At 40.6% G+C, this 11,971-nt stretch overlaps 1 protein-coding gene and 1 long non-coding RNA gene across 4 annotated transcripts in view; both read right to left on the bottom strand.

Moving 5' to 3' along the window:
* The window catches only part of LOC134000387 (uncharacterized), a 13,855-nt gene extending 7,814 nt beyond the window's left edge, over positions 1-6,041 (bottom strand). Inside the window, exon 1 of the long non-coding RNA XR_009927430.1 lies at positions 5,756-6,041. This is a non-coding gene — a long non-coding RNA (uncharacterized LOC134000387). The remainder of the gene's footprint in view (positions 1-5,755) is intronic.
* Positions 6,042-7,712: 1,671 nt separating this feature from the next.
* foxa2 (forkhead box A2) lies at positions 7,713-10,663 on the bottom strand. 3 transcript variants are annotated; one of them, XM_062439711.1, is made up of 2 exons: positions 10,280-10,663; positions 7,713-9,322 (listed from the first exon to the last, which is right to left on the bottom strand). In XM_062439711.1, exons 1-2 carry the CDS (start codon positions 10,349-10,351, stop codon positions 8,153-8,155), a joined length of 1,242 nt encoding a protein of 413 aa, XP_062295695.1. In that variant the 5' UTR covers positions 10,352-10,663; the 3' UTR covers positions 7,713-8,152. The 3 variants fall into 3 exon arrangements, with proteins under 3 accessions (XP_062295695.1, XP_062295693.1, XP_062295694.1); XM_062439709.1 differs by lacking the exon at positions 10,280-10,663 and adding an exon at positions 9,502-10,239; XM_062439710.1 differs by lacking the exon at positions 10,280-10,663 and adding an exon at positions 9,529-10,239.
* Between the last annotated feature and the right edge of the window lie 1,308 nt (positions 10,664-11,971).

Below are 11,971 nucleotides of genomic sequence, written 5' to 3'. Positions count from 1 at the left end.
GAGAGAGAGAAAGGGAGATGGGCCTGGATGAAGGGAAAGCTTACCCTCAGATTTGGCCTTGTCTATCTACATGGATCAAGAATAGTTATTGACACTCTCATGCCTGCGAGGAAGTAAACGTAGGTATTCTCACACAGATTTGGCCCCCACTCATACGGTATTAAAATGAGTGCATTATTTGAATGTCAGTGATTCTCATGAATGTTGAAATGGCATATCTATCACCGCCATTCCTGACAAGCTGTGTGTTGTAAAGTAAAGGCATTAAATTCAAGTCGGGTGCAGATTACAGAATTCACCCCTGCAGAACACCATCCTGGCATTCACTAAATTGGACAAGTCCCATTGTAAGATAGCCTATCACAGTGCACATGTCTGCATGGGAGAACATATGCAGGACAAAATATTCCGTAGTTTGTTATTCCGAGGACGGCACTGGGGGCACACGGGCTTGTTTGCCTTTGCTTGGAGAGGAGATTGGATTGAGGGTTTAAATGAATCGCTGGCGTACCACGTTTATAGGTTTCATTAACTTTTAATGAGTTGGGTGTCCTTCGCTGTGATTGGCTGGCAACGCTCTGCTTTCACTTCCTGGAACTGGAGCTGAGGGGGAAGTGAGGAGATATTGCAGCGTGTTGGCTTCCATGTTATGGCCATGTGCTGCTTAATGGGCCACACTGGGTGGAAATGGGTCAGAAAAAGGGGATATAATGCAGCACTATTCCAAAGCAGAAGCTGCAGATATCCATCAGCACTGGCAACTGCTGAATCTAAAAACCTGGAGGTATCGAGTCCCGGGGGGAATAAAGAAACCTTGGCAGATCAATCACCGCCAAGCAGGCATCCCTTTACCACAGCTGACTGACACATCGTTTTATGGTAGCTTTGCCAACAAGGTTTGATCTCAAAGACAGGCATGAGACCCACTGGGGAAATGCCTGTGGAATTACCAAAGAGGAGCTCGAAGTGTGTGCGCACACAAATGTCTACCTTTCGCTGCAGTGAACCAGAGCAATATACAACTTCATATTTTTGAGCGTCTTTAATCTCCACGCAATATAGTATCTTTCTGCCTGGTTGATCACACATCTATTATCTTGCATTGAGTGTTTCGCTGTACGCTTCATGTTTCTCCTAGAAGAGCTAATCTCCCTCTCCAGAGTGTGGCTGAGCCTAACTTCAGCTCTCCCCAAGAAACAAAGGCCTTGGCTGCCATCTCCATTTTTATCTCCATCACACGGACGTAAGATAGAAAGTTTGTCCTACATTATCCTCAGCAGCCCCGATTTCCTGTTGTTCCTCTGTTGTTTTGGTACGGTAAGGGGCTGATTTCTCTGCCATTCTTCCATTTGCATGATGACAGACTTTTGTAGCAATATTTTACAAGGATAAACACTGACCATCCATCCACTTCCAGGCATATAAAAGCAACAGGGTAGTGAGAGGCACCCCGTCCTGGCCTGAATAGATTGCCTTTAGGTCACTGCATGTCCCACCAGCTGCTGCCTCACACTACTCAATGGGCATTGTTGATGAACCTCTCTCTCTCTCTCTCTCTCTCTCTCTCTCTCTCTCTCTCTCTCTCTCTCTCTCCCTCTCCCTCTCTCTCTGTCTCTGTCTCAGGACATGAAGGAGTCCTACACTGGAATGTCACGTAGTCGTGTCAGAGGAGTGCGGACACATCACAGTCAGCAGCCGCATTCTCACCCTGCCATCCTGCCATCCTGCCATCTCTCTCTCTCTCTCTCTCTCTCTCTCTCTCTCTCTCTCTCTCTCTCTCTCTCTCTCTCTCTCTCTCTCTCTCTCTCTCTCTCTCTCAAGCACACTCACACACTCACACACTCTTTTCCATCATAACACATCACCAAACTGACCCTCACACTTCCAGATTCACAAAATAACTGCCACATCTGTCAGTTTTGTTGGATGCGAAACCAACTCAAAATATCAAGATGAAACTTTCATCTTCAGCAATGAGAATTGAGTAAAACTCTGCTTCTTGTTTCCGCTGAGAGGGAAAAAAAGGTCAAAGCAGAAAGAGGAAAAGAGTCACTTTTTCTGTGTGTGTACATACAAGTGAAGAAAATTATATCAGAGTATGTTTGGCTCTTTTGAAATCCCTGATTATACTCTAGAATATATTTAAGGATGTGAGTAAGACAGATTTCTCTTAAAGTTGATGTCTAGTCCTTCTTTACAATTGCTTAAAATATCCATTCTGTATTGCAAATAACAACTATTTGGATATTTACTGTACTATTCAGTAATATCACATTTTATGTCAATTAATTTAAACGTTTCTTTAAAAATCCCCTTTTCTATTAGATGAAAAGACCATCAGCGTCAGTTAATTTCTAACTGTAAAATCTACCAGGACTAATTTATGAAGTGATGAAGCATTGTATTCAACATTTTTTTCAACTGTTTTAATTTCCTTATTTTAAAAAGAATAAAGATGATATTTAAACTAAATTATTCAATCCAGGATTTGTATGCAAGCCCTATTTAAAGCTGTAATATGCAGCAACTCAACACAAGATAAGTTTGTTTTAGTTTGAATTATGATGTTAAATTATTACATATTTGTTCAATGTGCAATTTTAGTTTAGTTCATATTCTGATTTAATGCTTTGCCGGAAATACTGAAAATAATCTTTAATCTGACTGCAGACATTTATGCAAATGTATTTTTTACATAATATTTTTGAGCCTATAATATGACAACATGCAGGCAGATCATGCATTCTGCTGCTTTTAATTACAAATTAGGAATTCAACTGACTTTATCATTTTAATATTGATGCTGAGAATTAAATATTTCTAAATGATTGGAAAAGCTGTTTTCAAAACGTGTTTACTTTATTTTCACCTCTGGCTGTGCGTTCATCCCAATAATCGATGATACAATCAATAATAGATAAAAGAGAATAATAACGGCAGCTTAATAAAACTGAAATAATACAACTGCAACAGAGGCCAAAATAAAGATACAATTAAGCTACAATGTTAACAGACATTCTGTTTTCAATATTTTCATCCACTATTTAAGTTGTTTCTTTAAATTTACAATAATAATAATACAGTTCCTCACACACATTTCTAAATGAAACAATGATATTTAATAGCCTAATAATTAACTTGTATTGTATTCATCGGCTGTGCATACGTGCGGAGAAGATTGGAGGCACATACGGTGGAGATGGACTGGCAGGATGAGGGAGCGTCACACCGGGACAAGCCGCCTGCAGAGAAACCATGGGTGGCTTTGAGTTTTGACTTTGTGGTCCCTTTAATATACTGAGGGACGGCAGTTTGCCTTGCTAAGATATGGGATTAGGAGTATTTCTGGTGAAAGAGGAGTTAAGTCGGGCTAGTGTGGACGGTCCCTCCCCTGCAAAAGGCTGAGACAGAATTACAGCTTGTTGGACCGGTGTCCCGCCGTCGCCATGGAGACAGATCTACTTGGGTGTTCCAGTCCGCGGGCTGCAGCACTTATAGGTGCGGCAAACACCCTGCTGCAGCCTTATAACACCATCTGACTCCCTGAAATAACTCTGCACCCCATTAATATACACATGTATAACGTGATGTGACGAGCAATTACCGGTGATAGAAGACTCTTTATCATCAGGGCGATGGCACTGTTGATTATTATGTTAACTATCCTGCGCAGATACTGCTCCAGCCTCTGCACCTCTGATGGGTATTTTTAAATCATTTTTCTAACATTTTTACATAACTCCTTTCCCCCCTTATTTAAAAAAATATAAAAGTACTGTTAGGATTGTTGACGCCCTTACCTTGCTCTATTCAGTTGACGCCCATGGGTAATTGCGTAGCCTATATGGCTTATAGGCTACTGAGTCATTGAAAGTAGAGGCCCAAACTCGCCTAGGCATTAAATTGCATCGCTGTAGGGAAAATATCTCACTTTGGAGGTGTGTTACAATACAAAACAGGAAATGCTATTTAAATATATGGAAGGAAAAAAAAGGAAAAATATCGTGTGTTGCAAAGCTGTTTTTTTTTTCTTCTTCTAAAGGCTGGATTCTGAAAAGCAGGCAATTATTATCTGCAGGTTATAATATGATTTCCATTTTTTGTGCATTCTCGCTTTAAAAAGTATTTCTTTAAAAAAAATTATTATTATTATTGTTATTAATCGCTACAGATTCCCCGTCGATCACCTGCAGCCAGAGTCAGACTGCCTGCAGAAAAGATGCGTCTGAATGCTTTGTGTCTACGGAAGAAAAGGCGCTCTGATTGTCAGGCCTTAATCAAGAAAGATGCAAATGCGACCATGAGAAATGCGGAGAAATCAGGTTAGCGGAGTAAAAGGATCAACAGGCTGGACCGTCCTTTATTCGGTTGCTATAACAACAGATGTGCTTGTCTATGATGGTGCGTGTTGTGCCAGGAGCTGCAGAGGTATCTTCCCTGTGTAGGGCTAAGTTAGGAGATGGGGAAGTGATGTGGCCTCTTGCGCACTTGTGTCCTCCACTACAGATTGAGGTTGGTTACCTTTGAACCGCCAAAGCTGCAAAAGGCCATTCCCATCTCAGTGTGCAAGGCAGAGGGCTTGACTGAGGTTATCCGAGCATCAGAGTATCAGAGTGGAGCCGCTCCGTGATGTAACTGTTTAATATTTGTTAATGGGCCTTATGAAACGGACTCTCCATCTACCTAAGATTTAAATGAGCCAGTTATTCAAATAGGGCCTATTGAATGTTATGTTTACAGCCTATGTGATTATTATCGGTATAATTATTATTATTATCATTATTATTATTATTATTATTATTATTATTATTATTATTATTATTATTATTGTTGTTGTTATTGTTATTATCGTTAAAATGCAATTTTAATGCAATGACTAATTTAAATACGTAAAACAAGATATTAAACTTCATATTTGTAAACAGAAAATTCATTTTCATTTATTGATATTACCTGATGCATATTGCTCAATTATTCAATCGTGCCATCGCAATTACAATTGAAAATGTATAAATAAAAATATAAAACAATCTGAATCCATTTGTGCACATGTATAGTATAAATAAAACACTTAAGCAGCAGTGTCAGTGCTGCAGCAGAGCTGGTTTTCATGACATCAGTGCAGCCACAATGATATCAATCAGCCGCACACTGCAAAAAATGTCCAATTTAACGAGCCATTAAATCCACATTGAGTCTAAGTTTTCTCTACACGAGTGAAGTTCCTCCAATTTCACCTGCTTCCCGCATAAAATCAATATGAATTTTCAACAATAATATTATGGGCTATTTTTTAGCTTTGATTTTTATTTTTGAGAATTCATCCTCAATTGAAAAAGGTGAATTATCTCATCCTCTGCACATTTTTCCAATCTTTTCTTAAAGTTGTAAACATTTTAACACTGGATCAGCTGTGAGAATAAATCAATCGCTAGTACAAGTTTTTCTTTTTTTTCCCCTTCCTTTTTTTGCAGTGCAGCAGGATCTCTCTCCATCAACTCCAGCAACTGAAAGACACTTGAAACTTGAAGCAACCACTATCACCACAACCTGCAGATCCCCTCAGCTTTGCACCACCCTGTCGTGAAATCCAATAGCCTACGACTCTTTCCTCGTGAATTTAAGATAATCAGCCTCTCTGCCCCCCTTCACATCTCCATGCATGTCCGGGAACACCCCAACCAATCTCATCACCCTCCATATAAAAACTATTTTTATTAAAAAGGAGCGTTATAGAAAATAAAAAGGTTCATACCTGTGCAAAATCGCCGGTGCTTGTTGTTGGCAAGCCACACAGGAGCCCATTGTAGAAGCTCGCCTTCTGCCTTCTGCAAAGGGCTCCAGACATCACGGCATTTATTTGAGCTCAAACTCTGTCACTGTTGACTTTAGCACAAAGCAAAGATTTCACTGCCCCGCTAGTTAAAAAAATGATTATTTTACAGAGATATCGATCAGTGTGCTATAAAAAAAAATCAGCTTAGCATTATATGTCTAAAATGAATAGAACGAAATTTAATGTCTGTGTAAATTTACAGAGCTGCGTTGTCCTATTCAAAGTTTACACTTGTGCAATTTGGTTTGTGTGTGTACTCTTCCTATATGTGGGCATAGCCTCCACTCTATTGTTTACTGGCTTTGTTTATTCGCAGATCACGCTGTTTAAAGTACGATCTGTAAAGAGGGTCTGGAGAATAAACGCACACTTTAGGCCCTACGTGTTCAGAAGTCGAAGGGGTGTCATTTAGTATAAGGGGAGCAGAGATGTCCCCCCGGCCTTGGATTTGAGCTCAGCAGGGAAAGGGAAAGGCAATGGAGAAAATTGGGCTGGGGGGAGAGAGGGAGGTGGGTGGGGAGGGTGGTGTAGTTTTTTTTGTTTGTTTTTTTTTTTTTTTGGGGGGGGGGGGGTAGATTCATTTGGACGACACCTAGCCTATCTTATCTAACAAGATGGGAGGGTCCAACTACTTTGAAAATAGGGTGTAGACAATGGACCCCCAGATTGTAGGGAGAGAAGTTAGAGCATTACATTCAAGCAGCTCTGTTCCCAAATCAGCCCCCTTGTCCAGCAACTATTCTCCTGCGCCACGGGAGGCTGTTTTATGTGACAATGACACTTAATCTTATTCGCTGATCTAAACTTTTCACTGTGTGTGTGTGTGTGTGTGTGTGTGTGTGTGTGTGTGTGTGTGTGTGTGTGTGTGTGTGTGTGTGTGTGTGTGTGTGTGTGTGTGTGTGTGTGTGTGTGTGTGTGGTAGGGATCAACCTGGGTGACTGGCAGGCAGGCATGGTGTGTTTGATTGACAGTTTGAATCATGTGTATCTCTGTATGTGTGTGAGGGAATTTAAATGGTTGATTGAATACATAAACTGTACACACTCATTATCTGACCAACTCTTTCTGCTGCAGCTGAATATCAGCAGAGTGAAATTGCACATTGTGGGCAATAAAGTAAGCAGGTTGGTAGGGTTGATTGCATGATGATACATTTCTGTGGAAAATAGTATTTAATTTGGGGCATCTTTGGAGTAGAATTAATTTCCCTGCTTTCTACACCTTCTTCCAGGGTTGTTGCTTTCATTGCTTTACTTAAAAAATATTACAAAGTGTCAGATGTGTTGGTTGAAATCTCAATTTATATCTGTGATTGATAAGAATATACTTGTTGTGCTTACAACATTATGAGTGACAAGCTGAGAATATTGTGCACAGTGTCCAACAAAGCAGTTGAGACCATAGGCCTTATTATAACAACTCATCGATAAGAATCATTTTCACAAAAATCAATAAAATTGTGAAGCTTATTTTGTGCACTAATCTAGAATTCGTTTTTTTTTATTATGTGTGTCACAAGTAGCAAGACCTTGACTTGTGTGAAAAATAAATTGCATATTTTCTCCTGCCTTATCTTTTACCGAACAAATATTTGTTTTAAGATGTTGTTTTTAACGTAAGTGAATTAATAAGTGTTAAATTAGTGTCTTTATTTCATTTAAAAAATGTCCACCTACAGTTATAGTTACTTACGTTTGAACGGATTTATTCAATAGGAACACTTTATCTGTAAAGAGTGGATAGTGGAGCTTGATTTCGCCACCAGACTACTACTAAAATAATAATAATAATAATAATAATAATAATAATAATAATAATAATAATAATAATAATAATAATAATAATAATAATAATAATAATAATAGTCAACAAATGATTTTCAGAAAACAAAACCAATAACACTTTAATATAGATTCTGCTCTTGTCACTACAAGAATACACATATACAAGCCATAAATAGGAATTACACAAATGATTGAAGAAATCCTGCGAGGCATTTAAATTCATTTCGGAATCCAGTAACGCAGATGTAGGCTATTTTACAGCAAGTTGTTGTTGTTGTTGTTGTTGTTGTTGTTGTTGTCTTTGGGGTTCATTCCTGAAGCCGACTTCTGAACAGATCTCGTCACATTATCATTACTTTTAATTATAATTATCAACATCCTCTTAAAATAATTAGGCTACTAACAAACTCGACAACTAAAACAGTGGGAAACGTCAAAAATATTTGAAATACATATTGTACACAAAGTCTATATTTTTTGTTTTTACAAATGTACAAATTGAAGGGGAACAAAGTCCATTTCTTATGGAAGTTTATGAGGAGTTCATGATTGGCCTGGAATAGACGCCTTGATAGTAAGTTGTGTCAGGTATGGATGAGGAATCCAGACCGGGTTTCCCCGCCATGGGGCCCATGGAAAGAGCCCCGGCCATAGGAGAGCCATAGCCGGAGTAATGCATCACCTGCTCGTAAGTCTTTAGGTCCATTTTGTGATGCTGCTGCTCCGAGGACATGAGGTTATTGATGGAGAACGGGTGGTTGAAGGAGTAGTGGTGCTCCGGCTTCAGGTGCGCATCGTGCGCAAGAACCGAGTGATGCTGAGACATGAGGTGCTGCCCCTGAGACACCGGGGACGCGGCGTGCTCCGGGCTCAGGGCCTGACTCGTCTTCATGTCCGACAGGGACCTTTTGTGGTCGCTGGTGGAGGAGTTGGAATGCGGCGACTCGTTGCCGTTGCAGCTTTCAGAACTGCTGTTGGAAGAGCCGCCGTCTCCCCCTTTACGGCTGGGATCCTTCATGCTCTTCTTGTCGCACTTGAAGCGCTTCTGCCTCCTCAGGTAGCAGCCGTTCTCAAACATGTTCCCGGAGTCCGGATGGAGAGTCCAAAAGGAGCCTTTCCCTGGTTTATCCGGCGACCTCGGCACTTTGAGGAAACAGTCATTGAAGGACAAAGAATGGCGAATGGAGTTCTGCCAGCGCTGCTGGTTTTGTCGGTAAAAAGGGAAGAGGTCCATTATCCACTGGTAAATCTCGGCCAGTGTCAGCATCTTACTGGGAGACTGCTGGATGGCCATGGTGATGAGGGAAATGTAGGAATACGGGGGTTTGGCGTGAGTGTAGCTCCTGCGGTAGGTCTTTGGGTCTCTGGACCTGTTGATGTTAGACTGTCCGTATATGGGGCTCATGGCGTTCATGTTGGTGTAGGATGTCAGGGCGTTCATAGACGCGGGCTGCGCGGTCATAGGACTCATACTGGGGCTCAGGGCTGCGCTCATGGCAGTCATGCTTGCGCCCATGCCGTTCATGGCTCCGGTTCCCGGTGACATGCCGGTCATGGAGGGGCTCATGCCCGTGTTGACGTATGACATGTTCATGGAGTTGGCCGTCATGTTGGCAGTGCTGCTCATGCCGGACATGCTCATGTAGGTATTCATAGAGTTCATTCCCAGGCCGGTGTTCATGTTGCCAACGGAGGTATAGCACTGTCAGTGAAGAAAAGAGGCACTCATCAGTTTCATCTGGCACAAGCATTACAGTCATTGATCAACATGTTTTTGTTTTACTCTCAGAGAAATAAAATCAGAATATAGCATTAAATGAAATCAATGAAGCATTATTTTAATACGCACTGTCTCGTACATTTCCACACGGTTTTAAATACCTGGTTGAGATTGTGGTAAATGCTTACCAACAGCGTATGAAGGCGTTTTAATGTCCAAAGTGTTAAAGGCATAGTCTGCGCCTCAGATACGCCTAAATGACATGCTATAGCTGTAATGTGTGACTGACATGTATGGAGGTGTATTCGTTCTTTCGCTCTCGTTATGTTATTGCTCTTTTTTGTTATATTCTGTAGTGTCGTGTTAGCCATGCAGACTTGCCATCGTTTGGTGCATGACTCCTTGAAATAAATAAATGACGGTAACAGTGGAAGGTTTTGCTCCACGCGAGAAATAGTCTCCAAATGAGAAAAAATACAGCTACATATATTGAAGAACGTGTGTAATGCCACTGTTAGTCTATGGCAAGTAAATGATGTCAGATAATCCACTAAAAATGTACAATGTCGCTGAAAATGTTGACACCTAATATAGGACTGTGCTCGCACACAAAACGCGCCTGTAACACAAATATTTAAATCAATCACCCAAAATCAAACAACTCAAATGTTTGTTGAGTGGAAAACATGACAAAAAATCAACTGATTTAAAAGATACGTATAGACTTATGAATTATAATCCGAGTGAAAAGTTTCGCCCCCCCCTACATGTCAAGCAACTTTGTTAGGATAGTGCGCTGCGTGGAGATGGGGGAGGATTTGGAGGCGCCTCAAGTCAATATTTGATCACAAAGTTAATATTATCTCAGGGCTAATATTGAGTTGTATAAAATGGGATCGGCTTTAGACGGGGGAAAAAATATATATTTAAGGTACCCACCTCGGGCTCTCCGTAGTAGGTGCTCCAGTCGGTGTGTTCGTGTCCTTCCATTTTAACTGCTCCAAGCATCATGGAGGACTTTCACAAAGCGTCTCCCAGCAGAGGAAAAGCCAAAAGTCTCTCTAATAGCAGGTGACTGGGGACCACTGAGTGTATTTGGGTCGTCGGTGTGTCCCTTCGTCAGAGAATGGCGCATGTGTGTCTTATGGAGCCAGCCGTGAAATGCGTCTGTCAGTGACTGGAGTTCAAATGACGCTCCGTGCTGCCTGTTAACGCTGTGATATAGCTCTGTGCGCTAGGCAAGCCTCCAATCCCTACTTCTACGCCTTGGGCCCTATTTGAATAATCTCCTCGCACCTAGGCGTGAGACTCCTCAAGCTTCCCCCCACCCTCATCCACCCTCCTCCACCCCCCCACCCCAATTGTACACCTGCGCTGACTGAAAAGAACAGTTTCATATGAAAAGCTTCATTATAAACTAATTGTATTGTATTTTGGCTGAGGTTTTAAAAAAAAAAAGAGAGCTAAAAAAAAAAAGAAAAGGAAAGAAAAAGAAGAAGGAATGTTTGGCGCTTTTCCTTGGTGTGCTTTTCATTACGCACATCCTCCAACGTGTTTATTCCACTTCAACAGAGCTGCAATCATAATCCATTCTTATTGTACTGCGTTCAAGGAATTTATACCCTAAGCCTATGTATAACTGTTAATTATTTGCTTGAAAACGTTTAAGAATGAAATACTCCTAAAGGGATACTCAGTGGAAATCCGCTCTAAGGAATGCATTTAATCGAAAGCAACCATTAATGAATAATAGTAGATTATATTGCCAATGTTCTGTTGCTGTATAAAGTCACCCAGGCTTAAACCAGGAGGTATATTCAGTTGTAATGTCATTATGATTTATACGCCTGTAGCCTTAATCTACAGATCATTCTAATTTTAAGGCTTGATGAGAGCGGTAGAGTGCTGTGGTCAATTCAAATGATTTGGTTAGATTACAGTAAATCAGAAATCCAGTTGAAGATCCTCACTTTGGCCCAGCTGTTAAGCAGTTATGTTCTAATAAACACATGTTGGCATCTACAAAGCCAATACCTCAGTCTTTATTAATTATGCTGTATTTTTCTAAATAATGTTATGATAAGTAGTTTTTTATTGTTTTTCTTTTCAAACAGGTTGCGACAACACATTAATATACATCATATGACAGTGTATAAGCTGAGAGACAGGACTCATGGAATAGAAACAAGGTCACGTAATTATATGGCTGAACACCAGACAACACTGAGACTAAGAATGACTAAAAGAACATTCAAATCAATAGAAAACAACTAACTTATTGAAGCACATAGAGGAAATGTTTTACTGGGGCAGATACATATGTTATTGAGTGTCACATGTCTCATGTCTGGATGCTTCTTATGGATTTGACCCGATGTTTGATCATATATGTAAAGGCCTGAATGTCCTTTAATGAATGAGATGTAACTCGCCCATTTAGTGTTGTATTTCTCCACCTGGTTGATGAGTGTAAAAGAGAGACCCTCATGGGCTGCCACAGAACCACACCCTGGTCGCCTTCCATTCTCTGATTATGAGGTTTCTCCCCATTATAAGAGATATCTGGACCCATTCTACTGAATTACTGTTTCTAAATGGTTTAATTAGTGTCGGTGCACAGCTTCAGAGCGC

The sequence above is a fragment of the Scomber scombrus genome, chromosome 19, assembly GCF_963691925.1.
Source record: "Scomber scombrus chromosome 19, fScoSco1.1, whole genome shotgun sequence".
Lineage (NCBI taxonomy): Eukaryota > Metazoa > Chordata > Actinopteri > Scombriformes > Scombridae > Scomber > Scomber scombrus.
Note: the sequence above shows the minus strand (reverse complement) of the source record. Positions and strands in the feature narration are given on the sequence as shown.